The sequence below is a fragment of the Macaca mulatta genome, chromosome 2, assembly GCF_049350105.2.
Source record: "Macaca mulatta isolate MMU2019108-1 chromosome 2, T2T-MMU8v2.0, whole genome shotgun sequence".
Lineage (NCBI taxonomy): Eukaryota > Metazoa > Chordata > Mammalia > Primates > Cercopithecidae > Macaca > Macaca mulatta.
The window spans coordinates 17,700,301-17,728,023 of NC_133407.1; the positions used below are offsets into that span (position 1 = coordinate 17,700,301).

Genomic DNA, 27,723 nt, shown 5'->3' on the forward strand with positions numbered 1-27,723 from the left:
GAAAGCAAGGCATGGCTCTGTGCACCTGCTATGGCTCCAGCCAAGGCTGGCCTTAACACCTGCATTTTAAAAAGGGATGTCATTAGGCCAGGTGCAGTGGCTCACACCTGTAATCTCAACACTTCGGGAGGCTGAGGCGGGCAGATTATGAGGTCAGGAGATCCAACCCATCTTGGCCAATACAGTGAAACCCGGTCTCTATAACAACACACAAAAAATCGCCAGGCCTGGTGGCACATGCCTGTAATCCCAGCTACTCGGGAGACTAAGGCAGGAGAATCGCTTGAACCCAGGAGGCGGAGGTTGCAGTGAGCTGAGATCACACCAGTGCACTGCAGCCTGAGCGACAGAGTAAGACTCCATCTCAAAAAAAAAAAAAAAGAAAAGTATCATTATTTTGGTGTCAGCCATTTTGCTTTTTGGACCAAAAGCCTGCTAGATCTGCTGCTTCTCTCCCATCCCACCGCTGCCTGCTAATGGAGCTTGAGTCTATTCTCCAGTAACTTTCCAATAGGTAGCAACAAAGTCAGGCATGACTACTGAAAAATAAAAAGCCTGGCTCCTGAGCTGGGATACATGTGTATCTATCCTCATAGGAGTTCATCCTCTAACAAGGATGGGTTTTTAAATGTTTTTAAGTTCAAATATTACAGTTCTGTTATTGTACTTTTTTTTTTTCAAGTTTTCATAAAAATCACCTAGCCCTGGGGAATGCTAGATCGCAATATTTGGCTTGAACTTCTGTATTTAAAATTTCTGCCATTATTGCAGATGTATGACTTCAGGTATGTGTCCTTCATCTACATTTCTTTTTTAAACATTCCAATGACAAGTGAACTTGATTGTTATCTGATGGTTTACGTAATCAGATTTGACTCGGGTATAATTCTGAGTAACAACTTGTAAGTTCGTTCTGCTGAGAACTGCAGATATTTTCTAGTTTTAGTTTCTTTCTACACAAATTCCTATCAAAAATAATTTGCATATATTATTAATCTTGGTGGGGAATATTAATTGTGTCATGATTGTTTTTCTTCCCTCCCTATTTCTCCTTTCCTTCTTCCCTTTCTCCGTTCCCTATTCCCCACTTCTTAATCTTCTCATTACAAAAAATTGTAAATGTTTCCTAAAAAACCAACACACACACAAACCAAGAGACTAATATCATAAGCCTTCATATACCCATTCTGTAATCAACAGCCATTAGGCTCCTTTCTATTTCATCTGTACCACATTCCTTCATACCACCACTAGATTGGTTACCCTAGACATAATATCATTTGATCTATAAATAGTTGAGTATATTTATAAAGGATATATACTTGCTTTAAAAACATACCATAGTTTTGTTTAAAATATAATTTTTAATATCAAATCTTCGGTGTATATTAAAATTTCCCTCATTGCCCTTTAAAAAAAATAGTTGGCTTGTCTGAATTAAGGATTCGAATAAAGTTCACAAATTGCATTTTGTTGATATGTCAAATGTAAATGTTTTCTGATCTATGGCTTCCTCCTCCCTCCTCTGTCCCCCACTACCATTGATTTGTTGAAAAGATCAGGTCCTTTGTCCTGTAGGGCTTTCCACGTTATAGATTTTTGTGGATTACATCAAGAATTTGAGACCCTAAGTGCTCACCTCCTCTGCACCATCCGGTTTGTTCTTTTTATTTTCTGTAATTTGGCAGTTAGATCTTGAGACTCAATGAGATTTAAGCTGTATCTTTTTTTTTTTTTTAAAACCAGGGAGGCTTCATGGGTCCTGCCATCAGGAGACATCCTGCGTCTCTTTTTTGTAATAACATTGATTGGTGGCGTCTGGTATCGTCAGTCTATCCATCACAATATACCCTCCATCAGCTTCTCACTTGATGGATTTTGCTGCCATTGATGATCATTGTCTAGACCCATTATTTCATTAAGCGATGTCCTAATTCCTTCTCTCCTTCCTTATTGTCAGGCATTCTGCTATAAAGAAAAATATTCCTCATTTTGTTTCCCTAAGGAAACACTGCACGGCAAGACAGGATCGACATCCTATTCTTTCCCCTTATTTATCAATTTTTAAAATAGTGAGTTTGTTGCCTAGCATCCCCTAAAGATAATCCTTATTTTTTTTAGTGTCATTAAGAATTCATATTTCTAGCATAGAGGGTTTTATTCCACCACAGTCATTATCATTTTCGTCGCTCAAATTTTTGTTTGTTTTGACAGTGAAAGTACATGAAACGGACATAATACTAAAGTTGAGAACTCAAAAAAGTAAGTTTTTGAAAAGTAAAAATTGCTTTAGGCACATTTAAAAGTAGGGCAATGGGGTTAGAGTTGGTATGTCTCCTCAGTTTTCTTTCAAGTCAGCTAATACTTGAGCCTGGATTCACCAAGGACAAACCTTGCATCCATTCTGAGATAATAATATATGATGACTGGTTCATTTTTCTCAGTAGCTTCAGACCTAGTTGTTTTGTTTCAAGCTTTTAACTTGTGTTGTTTCAGATATAAGGAATAGTAGTACATCAACTACTTTTTCTGCTGGGATTCAATTCCCTGGCCTATGACAATCCATTGAAAAACTGTTGCACGGTGACCTTGTCTTGATGTCATTACAGAGATGGTGAAAACCACAAAGCATCATAGGTTCTAAAGGGCTTACTGACAAGCTCAAACTAGGATGAACACTGAATATTTAGAGACATTTTGTTAGAGTTATGAGTGTGAGAAATGACACATTTTCTTAGGCAATACAGCTCACTGGCAGCATGCAATCAATACTGTTTCTACTGAATTTTCTCATTAACAGCATGAGATATGGGGAAGAAAATCTAGAAGGTTAAATCCAGATTGCAAAAGTTTAATTTCTGGGCTTGTATTTATAGTGAGATCTTTTTAAAAAGCTGAGAAAAACTCATTAATAGACTCTAATAGCTTGCAAAGGTATTTTCTCATGCCTGTCAGGATGTCATATAGCTTATGAGGAAAAGCCCAACCATTAAAGACACCTTAAATGGTTTTAGAAAATTACTTTTTCTATTGCTTTTAATGATTTTAATGATTGATGTAAAGCTGGTCTTATTTCCTTTAGGTCAGTGGTATGATAAAGCCATAGTTGTCAGTAGTTTGAATACAGGGAAGAATTTTCAAAACCTTTGGTTTCTCCAGGGCTCTGTCACCTACTGACTTGGCTCTACAAGTTTTGGGTAGATGGAATTGATTCTATTTGCCACAGCTGTCTCCCAAGATAGCAAATGGATTTATTATATACCATCACTTTGATCTGTATGAGTCTCAATTTAGAGATGCAAACCATATATTCTTGCTCTGGCCCCACTTTCCATTGAGAAATAACATGTTTCTGTCAAAAGTCAGTTAAATTGGAAAGAGTTTGGTTCAAACACAATAATCCCTGGCATAAAAGGACATAAAAATATATTGCAATGAGCATGCACTTTATAAAACTGAGGGGAAAAAGTGGCTCCATGCTAAATGGAGAAAAAAAAAATTTTAGAGGCAGTAAACGACTTTTAGAGGCAGTAAACATTCTTGTCGCCATTTCTCAGGTGCTCTTGAATCTTAATATTCTAGTTGCTCCCCTCACCCCCACGTGTCTGCAAGTGTTCTTGCAGGGCACCTACACAGTGAGCAACACACCTCTGCCACCATCCTGGAGCAATCCATGTGGAAACAACCTCATGTACTCTTCCTCGATCTGGTTGGCATCGAGTCCTTTAATGGGGACAAAGCGTGTGACTAGCTTGACCGAGATAACCATTCACTGTGTGTGTGCACCCACATTCTCCCTTTCCTTCTCTATTTCCCACCAGCGCCTGTTCACTCCACGAGATGCAGTCATCAGCTATGTGAGGAGGAATAACCACGATAGAAGTGATACAGATTTTCTTTTCCAGCACATGCCAATGGATTTCTCTGTTGCAGCACCTGTTTTGGAGAAGGTGTCTCAGTGAGGTTGCCTTATCTCCTCTGTTGCTGAATTTGTACCTGAGTATAATTCTACATTCTTTGTTTTATAACTGCACTTACTTTACAAGGAGACAAGCAAACAGGCCTGCATGGTTTACTCCTGGAGCTCTGTTCATATTCCAATTTTTTTTGAGAAGGTGACAGTGATGGCACAATTTTTTCAGGAAGAAATTAGGAGTCATACAAAATGTCAGTTTGCTGTTGCAGCTGAAGTTATTAAATTTCTATCTGGACAATTTAAAGAACAAAACATTACAAAAAGAACATGAGAATACTGAAGAATACTGAGAATACTGAAGATGTACACTTGATCTGTTTATAATGCCAAGAGACCACATATTGACATTTAAAAACACCCATTGAATTAGTGACTATCTCCAAAAAAAACCATGTAACTCTCTGGATGCATAACCCTTTATATTTTCCAGCTATTACAGGACAAGCTTAGTGATGACGGTGACAATTCTCTTTGTGTTTTGGATCCTTCTTACAGGGGGCAGCACCGTTTCTTGTCTGTGCCACTTCTGGTACAACTGTGTTGGGAGCCTTTGACCCTCTGGATGAAATAGCAGACATCTGTGAGCGGCATGGCCTCTGGCTTCATGTAGATGTAAGTTCATCTATGTGTACATACGTGTTTAACCTTTGGTCTTTTTGTAGCCTTGGTATGACATTTTTCTTATTCTCAGAAACTAGATGTGGAGTCCCCACTGCTTTTATTTGTTTTTCACATTGGGGAAAACAAGTATGCCGCTTTCTGTGAAGTATAAATGAGAAGATTCCAAGGCTTCGTAAATTTTTAGTTTTCTGGATTCCATTTTGCTTCTTTCACTCCCATGAGCCATCTTTGGTCCTCAAATCTACTGTCATTGAAGCAGCCTGGTGTAAGGGACACATCTGGGATTAGGGAGCTGAGAGATTGGTTTGAGACTCATCTGCCTCTTCTTCATTGTGATCTTAGCCTGTTGGATTTCAATTTCTTCATTTGTAAAGGGGGGGGGCATTGTGGATGTGGGCTATAAAGGATCTTCTAGCTCTAAAATTATGATTCCAAACAGCTGGAAAATGCAAAAAGCTACATGACATAATTGCATGCTACACCTAAAGCAAGTTCTCTCTGGATCTATCAACTAATTATTTGAGGGGGGTTGGGATAATATACTCTTCACTGTTTTCTAATAAAGCACTGGCTTTTAAAAATTTTTTTGTAAGTCCTGTGGTTATTCAAAATACGTATTTCTTTAAATCAAAGGCAACTTTAAAAATTCTACTTCTCCAGGGTTAGAATGCTGAATTCAATCAACTATGAACACTTGTTGAGCTTTTTAATTTTCTTTTTTAAAATGAAATTGCGAAACCAGGAGTTCATTAGTTTGATTCTAACCAAAGAGACAATTGCATGTGGTATTTTGGGACCTTTCCTCTGGTAAGTGATAGTTTCAGATCCTCTTTATCAGAAGCAATGTTCTTTGACTTGCTGAACAAAAGAAAACAGCATTTGGGGGATATATCCACACATAATTTTGTAGTTTAGATGATTTTATGCTTTTGAAGTGTTTATTTCAATCCAATCGTATCATGTAGTACAGCGTCTGTGATATGATTCAAAGTTTACCTTAACTGTATACTAACATTTGGTAAGAGCAACAGTAGTATAAAGTTCACTAGAGTTATTGCTTCTATTAGTATGCCAATGGCAATACTTCAGGTAGATTATTTGTGACTTCTTAATGGGATTTTAGCATTTGTATCTGTTCATATTTCAACTTATATCTTATTGATTTTTATAGACTTAGAAGCATAACAATACATTATATCCTAAAAGATAATATGAAGTGAGCATTTTTTAACTGTGGAAATAAGGGGAAAAAAATCAAATACATCAGCAGTTATACCTAAATATTATACTCTCATAAAAGAAACATCACATATGGATTATATAGTTTATGTAGTTTGTATAAAACGGAGAAAAGTAAATAGTTTATGTAAAACAGTAACCACAGCAGCTTTTAAATTGGGAGTGACATTAAGAGATTTATGGGGCTTAGAGAAAATTGTGATTTATAAGTATGAATGAAAAGCTCTTTTGGTTTTCTAAAAATTAAAGGTTGAGTCTTTGAAGAAAACTTCTTTATAAGGGAATGTAAACCACACCAAATTATCCTATTTGTGCATAGCATGCCCATCTGGCAAATGCCTATAGTATTATATTAAATTTGACACAAGCCTACCTGGCTTATTAAAGACAGTGTTTACCCATCCTTTAGTATTGTGGGTGTCAAATCCATAAAATGTTATTACAGGAACATGTAGCTTATGTTGAAGAAACTTCATATGCCATAGGTACTTTATTAGTTTTAAAGAGAAAATATTAACAAATTGCAATAATTGCTTGGACCTGTTGGAAATCTTCTAAATGGCATTTTAAAGCTTCTTTAAAATATTAAAAACTGACATTATCTCTTTTTAAAAATGAAAAGACATTTACTTGTTCTGAGTTTTCAGTAAAACAATACTGCTCTGCATACATATCACATTTTATTAATTCTAAGATGCACTTATTTGAAAAAAATTTAACATCTGAAATTGGTATTTTGATGTCAATTTTTATTAGTAGTACACAAAAAATGGGGATGCTTACATTTGATAGTGTCTTCAATTTGGTAATATAATGCATTTTTAAGCCACCGAATAAGAAAAACTAGTTTTATTAGACTCTTTCACCTCCAGTACAGTTCTTCCTTCATGAGGGCAATTGTTATGCAAGCTTCTGTCTGAGAGCAAAATGTCGGACTGGTCTAGCTCTTCTTTAAATCAGAGGTTGTAGCTGCTGGAAGCCTCATTCCCAGCAAAGCTTCCTATTCTCTCACCCATTCTTCATTCCACGTCCCATAGAAGGCAGCAAACATATTTAAAATCCTGGGCTTTAGAGGCTGCCAAATCTCAATTCCATTCCTTCCTTCACTTCCCTTTCAGGATTGGTTCTACTATTAATTTATTAACCAATTAAAGACAAATATATAAAAAATGATAAACTGTGGTGCCTCACATATAGTAAGAGCTTAATAAATGACAGTCTTTATTGAGATGGAAAGCCAAACTCCATCATTTAGGTGATTGGTTTGATAATTTCACAGGTTCTGGAGTTAGGAATTAGAGTAAAGCAAATTAAAGTACGGCATTTACATCAGGAGTGTTTTATTTATTTATTTTTTTGAATAAATTTATGGATGAGCTGTTCCTAATCCTGCCAAAGTACTTTGCAAACTGGTGAACTAATACCTTGAAAGAGTTCTTGTGATTTCAAAACTTAAATCCAGTTCACTAGAATTGGGAGATGATTATTGACCTTTCTGGAGAAGGAATGGAGGCAGACGCTAGCTCAGGGAGCATGAAGGGGTAGAAGTGTAGGGTATGAGGCAGGTGGAAAGGGTTAGTGAGTAAACAGGTGTAACTGAGTAGACTAATCCTTCCTGTAGTTGTCACTGAAAGGTTCTCAGAGAGGTTGGGCAATAAGAGAAGTGAGAAAAGTAGGTAATTTAGGATTTAGGATATGTAATGCAAGTCAAGAAAAATGGGATATGTAACTCATCTTAATATTTGCAAGGACCAAGTTCTCAAAATCCAGATCTGGAGATCCTCAAGGTGTAGGCTGGGATAAAATTTTCCTAGATGCTGAGGACATTTGCCTTTGTGGCTCAGCCTTAGTCTCACATGGTCCATTGTGAATCCAAGTAAGGGAGAAAATGCAACAGGAAGGGAACTTGACTGACAATACTAAGTTACTAATCCTTTACCTGGGAATGCTTTGGGATTTGAACACACAACATCCTTGAAACACATCAGACCTCACAGGCCTCTGGGGACCCCATCGAGTTGCTGGAGACTCTAGTCCATGGGATCAAGGTTGGTGCTAATATGAGGCCAGTGGGATTCGCAGGGCTCAAATTTTGAGGATTCACTCTTAGGGCCTTGCAAGAGTCCAGCTCTGAGACTGAGTTCCTCCTTGAATTATGCACCCTACTGACTCATTCACTTTACCCTAGTCTCAGCTGTCAATGAAAGTTGTTTTTAAGTGGGATTTAAGGCCACAAAGTTGCTTGTGCTGTACTTTCTCATTGGCTACCAATGGGCCCAGCTTTTGTAGTACTCTGAGGATCATGGAGATACTTCATTTTCTTTATCTTCCATATCTGTGATGCGTACAACCTTGCCACTTCCTTCTATATATTAAGGTCTATCTATGCCTTTAAATTCCATAGCCAAAAACAGAGGTTGCTACATCCTAAGCAACTCCTGAACTTACCTATTGCCTGAAGCATCTCTGTCACCCTCATTGCACATGCTATACTCCCCACTTTGGCCAAATTGTCACCTTCCTTAAGTAATGATGTTAACATGACAAGAGAATAGGCTTTGAATCTCAGATCTGATTTTTGTCATTGGCAAGACCTTGGACAATTTACCTGAACACCTCTGAACTTTAGAAGAAGTGGAAGTGATCATAACTCCATTCTTAATGGAATGCTGTAAGGTTTAAATAAACATGGAAAGCATTCAATACAGCCCAAGCTAGTCCCCTCAAATTCTCAATAGTTATCCTTTAATGTCCCTACAAATTAAAATTTATGTCTGCTCCATTTTCAAGAAGCATACTAACTTTTGTATTTCTTACATCAATTTTTCTCCCTTTGTTCCAGACCTGTTGACTATGGGATTTTATCTGAGCTCCCCTCTCCTTTGCTCACAAAATTTATTTCTCCTGTGGATAACTTCCTTATGTCCCAAGCTTGCTCTCTCTCTCATTTGTCCTTGTTTCATTTGCAGATATTTCTGAAAGCCATTTAGCTAAAATGATCTAATTTTTCATTAACAGATATTTCCACCTAGATCATTCTAGTTGGTCTTCTATCTACCATGTCAATAATATGCCTCGTTCATTATGTAGAATGCTAGTCCTTAGCCCATGTCTCATCAAACACTGAATGGCAAAATGTTAGCATTGTGAAGATGTTGTCTATGTTAGAGTCTAAGCTATAAGAGGGCATAGACTTTGAACCTCTTCATCCACACATAGCTCAGTTGGTTAATATACCAATATATGATGTGTGAATTTATAATTCTAAGGGTCAGTGAGGGCCCATCTATTGTGATGAGGTTCTGGTTGCCTGAGTAGAACCAGTGATCAGAATTTCCTGGGGTACAAATCAGTTAACATGACATAAAACAAAATATCAAATAATGCGGATTGAGGTCATCACTGAGGGTTTTCTATGACAATCCACTGGCAAATAACATTGAAATAACATTGTTTTGGTACTGTAAATATCTCAACAGGCTTCTTGGGGTGGCTCAGCTTTGATGTCGAGGAAGCACCGCAAGCTTCTGCATGGCATCCACAGGTAAATGTAGTTTCCTGGTGTACAGCCAACTTTTGTCAGGCAAAGGGATCTCTTTGGACTAAGTGATATTTTGAAAATAGGAAAAAACAAAGTAATTGTTTTCTTTAAATAAACCAAAAAAAAAAAGAGAAAAAAACCCCAAATTCCTTAAACCACTCAGACAAGGAGTTCTGTAGAACAGTAAACTTTATGAGTACTGAATGTAGATACTGATGATAGTATTCCATTGCCTGTGGAAACTGAGTCTTCTCCCTTCTCTGTCCCTTTGTTTAAAAAATAGGGCTGACTCTGTGGCCTGGAACCCACACAAGATGCTGATGGCTGGGATCCAGTGCTGTGCTCTCCTTGTGAAAGACAAATCTGTAAGTTTTCCTTTTGTGTTCTTTGGGCTTCAAGGGGGTTAAGTCACTGTGTTTGCCAAGGGCTTCATTTTTGCTCACTCTTGGCGACTTGGGCAAGGTGTAAATTGAAGGTCTTTGGGAAATGTTGATGGTCTCTAAATGAAAGACAAAAGAAGCCTAGATAAAATATTTAGTGATTCTGCTCAGGTAATTTTGTGGATTTGATTTAGGTATTATATAATCTCATTAGTTACAGCAAAATGGTCTCTCTCACCCGCATTTGGATTATATTTTAAAACTCAGTTTTAAACATTGCCAAGATTTTTTTCTCCTTGATTAAGTCTGGGATTTAAGTTATCTTGAAACTTCTGCTCACTGAGAAAGTGGAACAGATGTGTGTCATACATTAAATTGAATACTTAATACGCTTAGCTAGGGCTTAACAGCCCGTTTATATGGGAAGACATTTGTTCAGGGCTGATCATTGAACACTGATTTATTAGGGGATTGTTCATCCCAAGTGGTTGGTACTTAGCTTCTTTTGGAATGCTAGGGAGAGTTGGAAACTTGTCTGGATAACTGTGAGGCAAGTGGGAAAAAAGTTGAGGCTCCTGTTGGCCGGAGGTATAAACTCTGTGTTTTCCATGGGTTAAATAAGGATCCTTGTGGGAAGTGGCCCAGGCTGGGAAGTGCTACTTCATTCTTAGAAATGCCTCCTCAAGATCTGTGTTCAGCATGTGGGTGATCTTTCTCAGCCATCTGTTTACATTTTTTTCTTAGGGAACTCCCTTTGCCAATGTTAAAGTCATTTTCTGTTTTTAAGGAATTTTATTTCAAATGAAAACTATTTTTAAAACTTGAAACCTAGTCTTGCATGTGTAGCTATTTACAACTTTGTAAAGAAATTGTGATATTTATATGCTACTGCCCTGTGCATTTTGACATGATCAAACAGAATGTCCATCAGAAACTAGGAACAGGTTTTGCTTCTAGAGAAATAGACACCACCAGAAATATGAATCAGTTCCTTAATGTTGTATTAGGTTGGATATAGTTGAATGTATTCAATACCATTTAATTTTTAAATTTAAGTTTTAAAGTTGTGGTGTGACTGTATTTGTAACTGAAAGGTAGTTTAAGATTACTGTATTGATTGTGAACCAAAGAACGTAATCAACTTGCCCATAGGTACACATTTAGGATGGTACAGAGATAGGAATTTACTCAAGTTTTCTTTTGGTCTAGGTATAAAAACAAAAATGTGTCAATCATCCTTAATGAGTGAGGTATTTTACATGTGCTTGCTACCTAAATCAGACAATCTGAATGACAAACTTATCTGTTGGTGTGATACGCTAAGGAGTGGGGAACTTAAACTAAAAATTTTATGACTACTCTTAAATAACTTTCTAGCTTTCATACACTTTCCTTGTTAAATATTTGAGTAATTTAGCCAACAACTGAATTACATTTATGTACTTGAGGCAATTTAAATTTTTCTGGATCATATAACTCCTTAACAGGGTTTTATTAAAAAAAAAAAAAGAATTCATTCCTGGATCTTAGTGACAATCATAACCATGTCTGTTTTCATGGCATGAATTAAGAGGTTCGGGGAATTCTATTCACTGTGCAAAGAACTGAGCACTTTCAAAAAGTTACCTGATTTTTTTTTTTAAATGAAAAAGACTGTTTTCAATTTAAATGGAATAGAAAGCTGAACCATGAGATATGAGATATGGCAATCAGTTTAAGCTTTGTGTTGGCAGTTTTCTATCTCTTTTGTAACCTGGTTTCTGCCTGTTCTTCTCTCTTCCATATCATTAATTCATTCCATCAACCAGCATAAATGATTTGTGTAGGCTAGACACTGTGCGATTCTAGGCTCTTATAGCATTGAATCAGACATATTCCTCAGAGACAAAGAGCTTTTAATCTCACAGGGAAGACAATAAACAAAATGCAGGTATTTAATTTTTTAACTGCTATTTTGATAAGTGCACCAACGAATGTCAGACTCTGTTGATTGTAAAAATCAACAGGCATTCCAGCCTCCTTCTCTTCTTGCCCATCTCCCAATATTCACCTAACTAGCCTCCCCTGCAGTTTCCATATGACATAGATATGTCTAATGTGATGTAGGAAAATGTGATGAGGACCTTGAGAAGAATTTTATACGAAAGCATTCTTCTCACATTTTTCTACCTTGAATGCAGTTGCATCAGACTTGATACATGGGTTGTTACCGTAAGGCAATTACCCTCAATTTTAAAAATTAATATGCACAGAATGACAGAAACAAAGGGAAAGTCTTGGATTGGGGTAATTTTGAAACGTTGCACCCCCAAAATGTGACTCCTTTCAGACTTTGTGATATCAGTGGTTAAAAATTAAATGTTCTTACTACTGAAACCATCTCCCCATTGGGTAATCTGTTAGTTGCAGCCAAATGCACCCTTGTCTGATATAGAGAAGAATATGTCACTTCAGTAATACACAGTAGGGAGATCTATGATGTTCCAGGTGGAAGGAACATCATGTAAAAATTCCTTAAGAAAGTAATGTCCTTTTTTAAAAAATTAAAAACCTGAAAAAGCCTATTTTGACTGAGGCATAGAGAATAATGTGAAGATTGACATAATATGAGACTAAAGGATCAAGCAGTGGGTAGATCATGAAGGGTCTTACAGACTATTGTGATGATTTTAGACTTGATCTTTAGAACAATAGAAGAACTAAAAGTTATTGGAAAAGATTTTCATTTAGGACAATGAATTGGAGGGGAACAAGAATAGATAGAAGACTAAAAAAAGGCTTGTAATATCCTATGCCAGAGTTGATGGCAAGAGAGATGGGAAAATGTGATATTTAGTATACATTTTAGCTGTCAATTTAGACAGGGCTGAATTATCAACTATGATTATCAATTCATTATCAATTATTATGGAAGATGAGAGAGAAACAGGTGTCATGTCTATCTCCCTAAATAGAATCATTCATTCGGTTGCTGTATCAGTAATCAGGATACAGCAACCGAATGAATGATTCTATTTAGGGAGATGAAGATCACTGGAGGAGAAGAGTTGAGAGTGAAACACGTTTCAGTGTTGCTTATACTAAATGAGGTTCTTCTGAGGTATTCAAGTGAGGAAGTCACATAGGAGGTTGACATACGGACCCAAATCTAAGAAGTCTATATAGTAAAGTCTATTACAGAATTGTTGACACATAGATGACATGTGAGGTCATAGGAATGGGTTAGATGCCTTGGGACGCTCTTTGGAATTAGAAGAAAATAAGATCTAGAACTTAGCCCTGAAAAACTTTAGCATTTAGAGATTAGATAGAGGAGGAAGGATTCCCCATGAAGGCTGAGTCAGAATGGCCAGGGAGATGGTGGGAAGACCACAAAGAGGGATGCTAACCAAACAGAGAAGAACATGTAGGAGAGAAAAAGTCCTCTCTTTTCCTTACCCATTGCAAGGTTCATGGCTGACTTTCCTATAACAAAAGACATTGACAAAAGAAAAGCATAACAAGCTTATTTAACCAACATTTTATGTGAAACAAGAACCTTCAGAGATGAAGCTCCAAAGGCCCAGGTAAAACTATTTTTCTGGACAATCATGCAGAAGTATGGTCATAAGCTGGCAGGGGGGACTTTGCAGAGCCTGTTTGTCTAGGCTTCTTGACCTCCAGGCATAAGGTAGGACCCCTCTGGAATGAGGGTCTTAACAGCCTCCTTTTAGAGGAGATAGGTCAAATAATTATTTATGACCATGTTTCAGGGAAGAAAGATGAGAGAAGGTCAGCGAGTGACCTCCAAGGTGCCATATTTTGGATAACTGTGTTCTGAGCCATACAAAATGTGAGGCATGTGAATGACTTTCATCCTTCGTGTGACAGCTTATTGTCAACCCTCTTCTTTGAAGAGTCCCCAGACTTACCAAGATAAACTGGCACCTCCCCAGTGTTGTTTCTCAGACTGTTTCCCTCCTTTAAAGTGCTTCTAGTTACTATATGCATAATAGTGTGTATAATTACTATTTGTAATGACTTCTCATGTAATATCATTCTCTCCTACTGAATGTAAGCTGCATGAGGAGAAAGACTATCATCATGTTCACCACTTTGTTGTCAGTGCCTAGCAAGTAATTCACTGAAAAGGGAAAAAAATCTAGTATCTAAAAACTGAATGGTTAATACATTAATCATCCTCAGAAATATCTGCCTTCATGTCAGCAGTAACTAAGAATTTGAATTTTTCCCTCACCCCAAATTATTCCTTTTGAAAACTCCAAGATACAATGATTAAAATTACAGTTGATGAGCTCTATTGCTTAGGTCCTAACACAAGGCTTGTGTTAGGACAATCATTGATGAATAGTGATTTTAATTGGTACTTCTTCTGTTGAATGTAAGAGGATAACTCTAGTTTAAAAGAAAGTAAATTACTTAGTAAATATACTGCTGTTCAGGCAAAAACTAATTCCCTAATTTGTACCTGCAAAACCCTGACATCCACAATGCTGTTTTCCTGATTGACTGGTAGCTTTTGCATTTTTGATTTCCTGTGTTAGTAAATAGGACTGCTTCAGGAACAAAGCACAGCTGTTGCTCTCAAAGTTGTAGTATCACTAACCCCCTTTGAATTACAGGGATAAAAAGAAAATCAGGGATTTAAAAAAAAATCTGATTATAAATAGGTTGACTTCAGAGATAAATGCGGGATTTGCGTGGCTGTTTTGGATCAAAGACAGTTTTGATGCTTTGATCTAAAATAAAAGGCAATATATTCTAAGAATCAGTTACATAGATGGAGAAAAATCTCAGTATCAGCTTTTTGATTTTTAGTGTTTATGAGACAGATTTTTTAGTTCAAAAAAAAAAAACCCAACAGGTATGAGAATATGAAACATGCTAATCAGATGGCATTTTAAGTATAAATGATTCCTCTTTATTTCTACCTACCATTATCATTCCATTTGAACTCACAATGCCTTTCTGTTGAACCTAGCTGCTACAGAAAACTCAAGTGAATTTTTTTTACTTTTTTAGAAAGACTATGTTGACAGTATGGATTTTAAAAAATCATGTTCATTTTTAATATTTTTATTTCAGAAGTAATTCATGTTCACCATCCAATGAGTCTGAAAATTCAGATAAAAAGAAAGGTGAATGAAAAGCAACACAGAATACTGATATCTGAAGATGGCCTTTATGTATTTCCCAGTGTATACCTACATTTAAATGTATGTGTATACACCATCCTTCATCTAAAAAATTTGCAGTATATCTTGCTTTTAGCATGCATTTTCTATTTAACAAAATTATGAAAACTGTTTCATGTCAATATGGATGCTCTTACAATTTTAATAGCTGCAGAAAGTCCTATCATTTTGATGTATCATAATTAACTTGGCCAACCCCTTATTGCTGGCCAATCAGATGATTTTAATTTTTGTCTATTACAAATTTGGTTACCATCTTTGAGACTAAATCTTTTTGCACAAACTTTAGTCTTTAGCATAAATCCCTAGAAGTGGAAGAGCAGTATCTAGCTTTCATAATGCTTTTTAAATACAGGTTTCCTAATCTTTCTTCAAAAGCATTTACATTCTCATTAATGGAGTGTGTGTGTATATATATATATATATATATATATATATATATATGCATGTGTGTGTGCATGCATATGTTTTTGTTCTAACCTTTGACATCACAGGCATAGTTTTGTCAATTTGATAGGCAGACATTTGTACACTTACTGACACAGATGCAAACATTTTCCTTCTAATTTTATCTATTGACATTTTATACCTCCTTCTCAGGGATCTTCTTTGGCTCAGTGTATTGACACGCAATTGTAAATTACCTAGGTTTTAAATGTGAGGCCCTGGAGATAAGCTTGCAAGGCTTTTCCTTTCCTTTCATCTTCATTCTAGAGGAGGCTCAGAATATAGACCCTCCCCGCCCCCCCCCCCCACTTTTATTTTTGGAGAAGGAGTAGCAAAAAAAAAAAAAAAAGAGTGGGATAGTCATTCAACACATAGTTATTGAGGATGTGCTGAGCCACACACTGCAATGTAAAGAAAAAAAGGAGACTAATGTCATTTCCCAGTGTGGTTGCCAGGAAAAGACAGAATTTTTGCTGGAAAATATACCCGAGAAGCAGGTTTCTTAGCCCCATTTTCATTTCTGTTCTGAATGATTGATATTACAAATGACAATTATTACATGCCTGTTAAAAAGTGTGCAAGTAAAGAAAGAAAATACATTTTTCTTTTAAATCAGAGAAACTAGAACAAACTGAATCTGGTTTTGTGGGGATTTCTTTCCTAGCTCTTGCTTTTCTTCATAGAGTTCCTATGGAAATGCCATTAGATGGTTTGAACATACTGAACAATCTGATCAAAGAAATTTTTTTCTCTTCTGCCAGAGAACACTCACACTTTTTCTGTACAGGTACCTTGTAAATTTATTTAGGATGACAGCCTACCAGCTAATGTAGCAGAAAAAGGGGAAGGTAGGTGTTCAAAACTGATTAGAAAAGAGAAGCATTTGACTTGTAGGGGAGATATCAGTCTCTTGTGCTTCATGCTGCCATAATCATTCTCTGTGTCTGGGCTGTTCTTGCTTGAGCTCAGAAAATTCTTCCCAGGCCTTTCGGCAAGGTTGAGAATCAAACACAGAGAACTCATTGATTTCCTGATTGGTAAATACTCTTTAATTCCTGTATTTTAAAAATTATAATAAGCAACAGGTAATTTTCTTTCCACGAAGTTTTGCAGGTGCATCACATTAAAAAACATGATTTCATCAGTAATCACAAACACCGCTGTCATTTCTGCTTTCCTTCTCTAAAAGGTAAAGGGATAATAATGTTAGAACCTCCTGTGTTCAGAATCCATTATCTATTTCTCCACCAAACCAATAAAATTTTTAGGATTTGTTGGTATTACCACTGCCATTCGTTTTAACAAGAGAATTTGCATTTTGCTTTAGATCCTTGACCCATACAGCTCAGTATATTGCTGCTATTGCTGACTGTGGCCCCAAGAGATGTGTTATTATGTGTTATTATGTAATTGTGATTGTACTACCTGATCTCAATCATCAGTTACCATCTAGTCATAAATGTGTACCGGTCCTAATGCAGGGCTTGAACTGGGCACCACAGTTCTTAGAATCATCTGTGTAGTACACTGAGAGCTACTTGAGGACAGAATGGGTCTCACTCACCACTGTTGCTCCACTACTGAGTATAAAACCCAAGCCTCAGCTAATTCTCAATTAAAAAATGTTTCCTGAAGTGACTAAATCTGTATCTATTTCCAATACCACCAAATGGCAATGTGTTTTAAGTTTTTTACCCACAGTGTGGAGTAATATGTCCTTTATCATGCATTCTGATCTTTCAAGTCTCAAAGCATGTCCCTTCTTGCTAATATATAGGAATTTTTTTGAAGGGGTATGGAAATCATTTGTCTCATCCATATGGCTTGATGTAGCCACCATTACCTCCCCTCATCCCATCCCATGTTGGCACTTTAAAAATCTTGACTCTGGGTTGTGCCAACATTTGGCCTTTTACCTACATGCCTTAGAGACCAATAATAAACCAGTGACTCATGGTTTCCTTTTTCAGAAACCATATTGTCTTTCCCCTAGGAAGTTATTTTTGTTTTAGTATCTAATGATGCTGTCTTTTATTGGAGACTGGACAAGTAGAAGAGACACTTGCTTTTCTAAGGCTCCCTGGGTCCTCTCTTGACCCCTTCTAATGAACAGAATGACATTCACAATCTGCCAGTTTGCTGCAAATGGCTGTCTGTAATGTTGGATGCAGCATCTTGGCCAACGGTCTCCCAATTTCATCCTTGAGTTCCTTCAAAACTCTTGGGTGGCTGCCACCTGGTCTTACTGATTAAGCTACATTTATTTTGTCAGTTTGGCTTAGATGAGTTGGTGTTTTGCCCATTATTGGATTTTATATTTTCTGCCTGTTTCTGCAGAACCCTGAGGGTGTAGGAATCTCGCTAACGCCCTTCCAGGTAACGAATTCACTTATCTTGGCAGTCAGCCTGTTTCAGTATGGAACTCCAATCTTTGCTTCTCTGCCCCGTCATCACAGAGGACTTCAGATTCGCTAAAAAATGACAAGAAAAATATGAAATTCTGCTTTTGTGTCCTTTTGTCATTTTATAAAAGACCAGCAGTTGAAAAATATCCCAGAGAGAGGATTCTGTTTACACACTAATTTTTTTCCATCTCAGCTTGAAACAAAACTGATTAGGGTCCCACAGCACAGAAAGATTATATAAATTAAAATCTAAGAAAGGAAGAAACATAAGATTTAAGGGAATAAAAGGAAGCCTGGAATGAACGTAATAGAAAAATTTATGCCATACTAAGCATGCTACACCTGCCTCGGGTGGGCTAGAATTTGGTTTTACTATTTTTAAAGGATTGCAAGTATCTGCCTTTTTGCCTTTTATTTTACTATTAACTCGTGGCAACAAGGCCTTCTCTTTTTAAGTTCTGGGATACGTGTGCTAAGCGTACAGGTTTGTTAAATAGGTACACATGTGCCATGGTGGCTTGCTGCACCTGTCAACCCGTCATCTAGGTTTTAAGGCTTGCATGCATTAGGTATTTGTTGTAATGCTCTCCCCCTCCCCTTGTCCCCCACCCAAAGACAGGCCCTGGTGTGTGATGTTCCCCCCTCCCTGTGTCCATGTGTTCTCATTGTTTCTCTCCCACTTATGAGTGAAAACTCGTGTTTGGTTTTCTGTTCCTGTGCTAGTTAAGGCCTTCGCTTTTACCACAACTCTGATAAGATACTTGAGGCCCCCTTTTGAGTTCTTGGAATAAATTATTCTATTTGTTTTTCTTTGTATAATTTTATTGTCATATTGGTTGTTTCCAAGGAAGATATCTTAAAACATACCTGATAATTCTAATTAGGCTTTCTAGCTTTGTTGTTTCATGGCCAAAATATTTAGGGAGTCAATTTTTTGCTTCCATTTCTCTCTCCTTTTCTGGCACATCAATTAAATATATAGTAAGCCTGTTTCCTTTTTTTTCTTCTATTTTATATGTTCCATAATTGTCTTTCCATGTTTCATTGTGTACAGTTTCTTCTGACCTATCTTGAAATTCTCTAATTTTCTCTTCAGCTGTAGCTAATCTGCTGCTAAAGCCATCTGAGTTATTTTGATATTGTCTTACCTATATACTGTCTTCTCTAGGTTCTTGATGTTTTTAAGATTAGTTTTTATCTGCTTGAACACTAAGCATATTTACCATCTCTTTTGTTAACTTCAATATCTAGTTTCCCTTTGGTGTTATTACTATTATTTCTTGTGTCTGTGATTCCTGGCTCTCATATTGTCTAGAGAGGTACCTTATAATCCTTGGTGGTTTACTTAATATTTTATTTGAAAAGTTACCCTTAGGAATAATTTGAGACCTGAAGTGATCTTTCTTTATAAAAATGGAATCTCTATTTTCATTTTTATGAGCATCTGAGGGAACTGGCAGTTTAGGACCAATGTTTGACGTTTTTTCTGGATCTTCGAGGTATAGCCTGCACCTCCATTTCATGGTGGAGACCTTTGGGTCCCAAACAAGAAAAGGGATTTCTTTCTTGGCCTTAATGACAATGAACACTTTTGAATTTTGTTTCCTGAACCCTTTAGGATATCTGGTGGTGAGAACTGATAACACTCTAGGTCTCCAAACTTGGTGGACATAGGACCTCAATCATTGTTCCCTTCCTTCTCACCATTCTGGTTCTTGTCTTGACTGTCCTTCCCAACTCTGAAAATTTCCCGGAGTAGGAACGTCTCTAGCTTACCTCCTTGAGTTCCCTTTTCCCTCTTTGTACCTCCAGCAGTTTATCCCTGTCTTGTGGAGGTCTGCTAGGCTTTTCATTAGATGCAGTTTTATATTTTGTTCCAGGATTCCTGGCTGTCTTCAGTGGGAGGGACTCCAATTCATCTATTCCTTTATTAGAATTGATATGTACCACATTTTGGATTTTTAATAATTAGCAGCTGTTCAGTACTGCCACTGGAAATAAGTATTTGTTTATTCAGTCTTTCATTCAACCTGAAAATATGTAGAGACTACTATGTGTTCAGTGAATAAGACATGCCCCCTACCCTAAGTTAACGCAAAAGTTAATTAAAAAAAAACATTTTAAGTAAACAATTAACATATACTATTCTTTAGTTATGTAATGGTTAAAAAGGAGTTGGAGAATGTAGATAAAATAAGAGAACACTGCTGAAAAGGCTGGTCAAGAAACTGTTGCAACAGAGGTGACTTAAAATATCAGTTACTGGTATTTTCTTTCCATATTTTAAAAGTAATATATGATCACATTATCAAACAGAGTCAAGCATAATTAAGAACACAAAAATTACTTGTAAAACACCAGCCAATATTAAATCATTTAAAATTTTCTTGAGATGCATGTTAATATATGTCTATGCTAAGTATAAATTAATATATTTTGCTTATATAACCAGCATCTTGCTTTCTTTATCCACTTCTACCCCTTCTTATGATCTAAAAAAACAGTCTCCTTGGGTTTAAAGAAGCTTGAGAATATTTCTTTAATCACGGCCATCTTTACCACGAAAGCAGCTAATTCAGCACCTTCAGCCAAGTTCAGCGGTGTGCATTACATGAAAGTCCATATATGTTTTTAGAAGCTTTCTTCCTATTACAAAATTTGCAACACCTTCTCCCCCATCCAGACACTTCTTACAACTGTAGTTACTGAGGTAATCAGTGACTGTCAGAAACATGGGAAGCTAAACCTGTCTTGTTCAATTAGGAGATATTGGTATTTGGAAATATCATCCAGCCATCTATTTTTCTTGTGGAATTTTGTCATCTTTTTGTGACACACGTTAACTATTCATCTATAGAGAAAGTCTCCAAGTGATACCAGATTTTCGTATGAGCAAATTATCCCATTAGATCTACCAAATGAAACCCAATATTGTACAAAACCTGCATATCAACTAGAGGAAATGTGGAATAGTCTAAAGTGAAAATAATTTGTAAAAAACATAGCATTAGTGCATAAACTGGAGGAGAAAAGTAGAGGAATTTTAATTAAGGGTCAGAAGACTGGGTAAGGCATGAATATAACTTGATATTACATTTCTGAAATAATCCCATTCATTGGATCAAACGGCTGTTGATTGTTTTGCAAGTCCACCTTGCTGTAATCATTGTAGCTTCAGAATATATTTCATCTAGTAGAGTCTTTTACAAAATGACTTATCTATTTATTCTTCCAAACAGTTCTCAAAAACTTAAGTTTAAAAAACTTCCACAGGGGAGTTTTTCTAAAGTTTATATTAAACCTACAAGTTAATTTCAGAAGACTTAACATCTTTGTATGATTTTAGCCTTCCAACCTAGTAATATTTATTCAGATCTCATTTATTTCAAAGTTTTTTTAACTTTGTTATAAATTTCAAATATGTACAAAAGTAGAGATGAACGTTCATGAACCCATCACATGGTTTTTAGCAAGGATCAATTCATGAGAAGTTTCATATCTACTTCTTCCCCCTCTTGCCTGTGTATAAAAAAAAAGAGAAAAAAGACACTCATACATTATATCAGTTTACCTGTAAGTATTTCAGTTGTAATGGCTTTTCTAACAGAGGACCCTGCATATGTTTTGCTTGGATTATTTATACATTTTGTATTATATATTTTGTTTTTTAAACCTTCTGACTGCTAAGGCTGATGTAAGAAACACTTTTGAAATATTTACTTATATTTAACTACTTTACCAGATCGCTAGCTAATTGGTTCTGAGAGATTTTAAGTTATAATCATATTCTTAGAAATGCAAGAGAATATCAGTATAAACTGTCATTTTTTTCATTCTAATATCTAACCTTCATATTGGTTACAATTATAATGCACTGATAGAATTTTCAAAAATATGTTCAGTAATAGTAAACAAAAGACATTGTTGTCTTTGTAATTTTATTGAAGGTGCCCTAACTTATATATTCTTAATATTGAGAAATTATCTAGTATTGAGTTTTACCATATATCTTTCTATTATCATATAAGGCAATTCTATCAATTTACTCCTTAAACAAAATTCATGTTAATAGATTTTCTATGTTACTGATTCACCTCATTTTATTACATTAAATTATTTTAATATGTTAGTGGATGATTTTTGCCTCCATATACATGTGATCAATCTATTCTTTGTGTTTTATCTTGGTTGGATAGTATTTTGAGTACAGTTTTAAAATGTCTTTTTTAAAAAAAATTTCAATAACAGGCATCAGTTTTTAGAAATGTTCAGGAAATGTAATAAAACTCTTGCTCAGAAATTTTGGGATAGATAATTCTTTGACTGTGTGTTCAGTTTTTAAATTGAACTATTAATTTTCTGCTGTAGTTGAGTTCAATATTTTCTCAAATACATTTTGCTAAGATTTTCAAAGATCTTAGCATAATATATGCCATGTCTTTATTTTTATCTCATTTTTGTCTCATATCCCTGCCTGAAATCTTAATTTTTAATTAAAAAATTTTCCCTGATTACTTATTTTCTTTCCATAAGGAATCACTTTTTGCATTTATTTTTCATGTCCTTATTAAATTTATGTAATTAATATTCCACTTCTCCCGATTTATGTTTTTGTTCTGTAAGAATGCTGTTTTACATTTGAGGGCAGTTTTGGCTCAGCTCCTTAAGTTCCATTTTGGAGTGTTCTCATCTAAATTATTTTCCAATTAATCTATAATAACCATGTTAGTTTACTCTGAGCAAAGACTGATTTATAATAGTGATTTTAATCTCCCAAAGTGCTTAAGATGTGTTATGAAATTCTGGGTTTTATTGTACTCAGATAATGATCAGAATGAAACCAGAGATAAAGGGTGACAAATTTTTACCTTTTACACTCCATAGTTATTCTTGGAAGGATATCTTATATGAAAAACCATTTTTAATTCACATCCTCTTTCCCAAGTAGATAAACAGGCTTCAGAGTTGGGGAGGGAAGAGGCCTCTCTGAAGAGAAAGCAATTCTTAAGTGTAAACCCAGGGCACCAAGAAAGAATAGAACCTCCCTGTAAATGAAAGGATAATAGGTTCTTTCCTGTCAGCTCAAATTCTAGGTGAAAATGTGGGAAGCCTCCCCCTCCATCTCCCATGTCAATATGGTCAAGCAGAAACTAGAGATGGCCCTTTATCTAGGCATTAGAGTACCTGGGGTAGCCCCCTGTGTTCCTGCAGGCTTCAGAGTGGCTGGTATGGAGGATCATCCAAAAGTGACTGAACATGAACAAGACAGAAAGATGCCTGGAAATAGGAGCATGAAGCAAGAAGCAGGCCTCAAGTGATCTGACATTCAGAGGCCATGGCAGATCTTCAGGCATAAGCAGGAAGGTGGGAAGACCATCGTGGGATGAGCTAAGGGCGGAGCTCAACACACGACTGCAGTGACCAAACTGGACAAGCAGATTTCACACCTCAGTATAAGGTTGCCAGATTCAGTAAATAAAAACACAGGAGGCTCAGTTAAATTTGATTTTCATTAAACAATATTTTAGTGTAAGTATATCCCAAATGTTATATAGGACATACTTATATTAATGGTTTTTATAAATTTAAAATGTGTTTGAAATTCAAATTTAATGGGGGTATTTTGTATTTTAACTGGCAACTCTTCTCAACAGCATTTGAGAAATTCACAATAACATGAAATAGAGAACAAGAGGAGGAAGAAATTACCCTCAGAAAAAAAAAAATTCTTGATCAACTATGTTTTATTTCTGAATGGTCTGACTGGTCAATTTGAGTTTTTCTGGAAGTGACCAGACTAAATATTATGCATTAGAAGTAATGGTGGCTCCAAATCAGAAATGTTTTAAAGAAAAATAAAGTTCCCTTTGTATACATCCAAAGTGATATAATTTTAAAACTTCTAACAATTATATTTGCTTTTAAGTTCTCATGACAGGAAAAATATGGCACCTCCACAGTATAATGTTTACATCTCTGCCCAAAAGACTAGCAAAGCTAAATTAGAATATCTCAGTGTTAATTCTACATTTCTAGTCTTCTTAGCCTCTGGTCCAATTGGTGGGGCAGCGGGATGGAGCGAGGGTTCATTATGCCCATCTCTATGGATGAGAGGGGAAGTAAGGGGTCATTGTGAACTGGGCAAGGAGGCTAAATTGTGTCTACAATGAACATCTTCCATGCCTTGCTGTGACAATTTACTAGTGGATTGCCGATTTTTAAATGTAGTCCAGAAACTAAAAAAAAAAAAAAAAAAAAAACAAACAAACCAAGAATTGTATCTTCCCCATCTCCAGTTCCATAGCAGTTATCAGAAAGAAGTTTACCACTTCTCCTTTATAAGGCTACTCTCTTCCCAGTACATTTCATTATGCCCTTGTCATGGAGTAGCACATGTGGCTATTATATGTTCTTTTGGTCTTACCTTGAAATAGTATTCGTCTGTTTTATTTTCAGTCTTAGCACCAAAGTGTAGATTAAACCCTTGACATCCAGTTATAGAAATACTGGTGCATTCATTCAGAGCACTGTCAGAATCTTTGTGCCATTTCAATATCCAACTTGCCAGAGAGGGAGTGAAATGCAATGAAATACGTAGCTGTTTTCAGAGCTAGTGTGAACCAGAAATTTATATGTAATAAGGAAAAGATTGTTTTCTGCCTGTGAGGTAGCAACATCAAGCGTTAGAGGGTTAGCCACTCTAATAGATTTCATTTCCCAATTTTGAAAGATATAGGGCCCCTTCACGTAAAAGGTTCAATTGAAATCTAAAAGGAAAATCTCTAGGAGTTCTTCAGTTGTCTTCTTTGTTTAAAAAGCTTTTGATTGAGGAAATGACTCACCCATGATTGGTGGGCAAGGTTAATTTCATGGAGCTGGAATCTTAAGTATATTCTAGAATCTGATATTGGATTTACAATACAACAATAAATTAGTATGAACTCATGGAGTTTAACTCTCCCTGTACGGAGATTTATTTTCTCAATGCCTCTATAGCTTTAGACAATTTTGACAAAGGTTGTCACTTACATTCAAGACATTTATAATTATTTAGAACCAAAAACAGACATGCATGCCAGGCTACATGAGACTAGAAAGAAGACATATTGTCACTCATCATTGTAATGCGTTCATGGATTTTGTAAGGCAGGCGAGAAGGAAAGTGTCTATGGTTCATTTTAGGTCACTGGGGTGTGGGCACTGTATGTCAGCACATGGTGACTTTTTAGAGGGTATGCTGAGCCGTGATAGGCGTGGGGACTACATCAGTGTTTGGATATGGGACAGGAATAGGGTGTGGCACCCTTCACCCTAAGATACTGTAAATACAGTTATCCCCTGATTTCTGACAAGCACTGAACTGTCACAGAAATTAAGAATATGTGGGCCGGGCGTGGTAGCTCATGCCTATAATCCCAGCACTTTGGTAGGCTGAGGCGGGCGAATTACCTGAGGTCAGGAGTTCAAGACTAGCCTGGCCAACATGGTGAAATCCTGTCTCTACCAAAAATACAAAAAGTAGCCAGGGATGGTGTCATGCACCTGTAGTCTCAGCTACTCGTGAGGCTGAGGCAGGAGAATCGCTTGAACGCGAGAGGCAGAGATTGCAGTGAGCCAAGATCATGCCACTGCACTCCAGCCTGGGTGACAGGGTAAGACTCTGTCTCAAAGAACAAAACAAAACAAAACAAAGAAAAAAAAAAGGAAAGAAAAGAAAAACACAGATTAAGAATCTATGGTCTTGGGGAGAGCAAAGTCAGATCTGGACAATGACATGTGGGTATCTGGGACTGGGGAACGATGTGCTGGGAGATGAGGCTTGGAAGCAATTTCAGATCACATATGGAGGGATTTAAACATCATGTTAAGAATGCATTTATTTTCCTACAGTCAAGTTGTTCCCTCTGTGTGGAAAACCAGATACTCTCTTTGCCTACTTGAGTCCTACTGTTTCTCCCATAAAACACAGCTCAAGCCTCAACTCTGCCAGGCGGCCTTTCTGCTTTTCCAGGACGCTTTAGGGGCCCTCCTCTCTAGCCAAGCATTTGTTCAGTACATATCGCAAATTCCTCTAATGGTGGAGCCATTAGCCTCTCACCTATATTGAAAGAGGCTCCCTGCCTGTTCCTCATGTCCAGTACAGGCCTGGCAAGTTCCATAAACAGTTAAAACAAGTGGATAAATATAGTAACCCATCAAATCCATATATCAATCCCATGAGGTAGGGACTATTCCCCTTCCTACTGTACAGATGAGGAACCTGAATACAGAAAGCATAAACAACATGCTCACAGCCTTCCATGAATCTCATAAAGGATGGAAGTGGGATTCAGTCAGTCATGCTCAGTCCACAATCCATGCTTTTAACCACATAGCTTATGTGTGCCTAAAACAAGACGGCAGGTAATGGATCAACACTATTTCCTGCCTAAAACTGAATTTTAAAGACATAATAATGTACAGAAATAGAAAACGTTGATTTAGAAAGATAAAACCTGCCTGTTTAATCCCCTTTGGAACCTATACAAAATGAAGTAGTAATGCTGATGATTTTGCTACTTCTAACTCATTTCCACAGCCAGTCTAGTTTAAACTGACCTATGAATCTCCACCTAACTCAATTCGGTCCCCAGACTCTTGCCTGTAGGTTTTTCTCATTACACTTTCCCTCTTTCAGCCAAGGTTGTACAGAAATTCTGTAGATATAGTCACTCTCTCCCCTGGATTTGCAGTCATGGTTGTTCTAAATACATCTGGTTCTCTTGTTCCCTTCGGGACACGTGCAATTTGTCAGACAACGGTTTTCTTGTTTGGTTTGGACACCATAATTCTCATACCTACAGACCTAGGATTGCGCCAGAGAATCGTAAACGTCATCACATATCCCTCCTTTTAACCGACCAGAGAGACCTGTCTACTTTCCCTCCCTGCCTCCTTTTTTGCTCCTTTACTGGTAGCTTCCACTTACTATTTGCAGTAAAACAGAAAATGAAACCAAATTTAACCAGTTTCATCAGAGTATTTTTTTTCTTCTTGGGGTATTGGGGGAACAATGAAAATTAGAAATTATAAGCCAGTATGGGTCTTGATTTTCAAATGTCATTCTCTATGGGAATTGTGTAAAATGTTTCTCAAATCCAGAAAGGAAAATAAACCATGGCCGTTTTATTAAACAGGATTAAAAATTTACCTTAATGAAAATGAAAGAATTTTTTTTTTTTGGAGACAGAGTCTGGCTCTGTTGCCCAGGTTGGAGTGCACAATCTCGGCTCACTGCAACCTTTGGTCTCCCAGGTTCAAGTGATTCTCCTGCCTCAGTCTTCCAAGCAGCTGGGATTACAGGTGCCCACCACCATGCCCAGCTAATTTTAGTAGAGACAGGGTCTCACTGTGTTGGCCAGGCTGGTCTCGAACTCTTATTCCTTTTTTTTAAATCAAGAAAAATGTCTCTGGTTTTGCAGCCTTCATGTAAAGGTTTAACTTTTTCTGCCTCTACAAATTTGGAAATGACAAGGAGTGTCTCTTCACTGGAATGTCTTAAAGCAGGGGTCCAAAAATTATGGCCCTTGGGTTAAACCTGACCTGTCACCTGTTCTTATAAAGTTTTATTAGAATACAGTCAGTCATGCTCATTTAAATATTCTCTATGGCTGTTTTCATGCTACCACCATAGAGTTGAGTGGTTGTGATAGAGATCATGTGGCTTGCAAACCTGAAAGTATTTACTACCTGGCCCTATACAGATAAGATTCTATCTATCCTATATAGGATGTATAAGATGGAATCACTTGCTGATCCTTGTTTTAGAACATCCAGATATGCGGGTTTGCTTTACCCAGTCTCCAAGGCTATAGTCTGAACTGGGAAATTCTGGGATTAAATATTTCTCAGTGGGTAACATACGGACCTTGAAAACCCA

At 36.7% G+C, this 27,723-nt stretch overlaps 1 protein-coding gene across 1 annotated transcript in view; it reads left to right on the forward strand.

Annotated features, from left to right (window-relative positions):
* Window positions 1-27,723, forward strand: part of GADL1 (glutamate decarboxylase like 1) — a 166,015-nt gene that overhangs the window by 51,326 nt on the left and 86,966 nt on the right. The window contains exons 9-11 of the mRNA XM_015132407.3: window positions 4,472-4,588; window positions 9,316-9,380; window positions 9,661-9,742. Coding sequence (XP_014987893.1) covers window positions 4,472-4,588; window positions 9,316-9,380; window positions 9,661-9,742 — 264 coding nt within the window. The remainder of the gene's footprint in view (window positions 1-4,471; window positions 4,589-9,315; window positions 9,381-9,660; window positions 9,743-27,723) is intronic.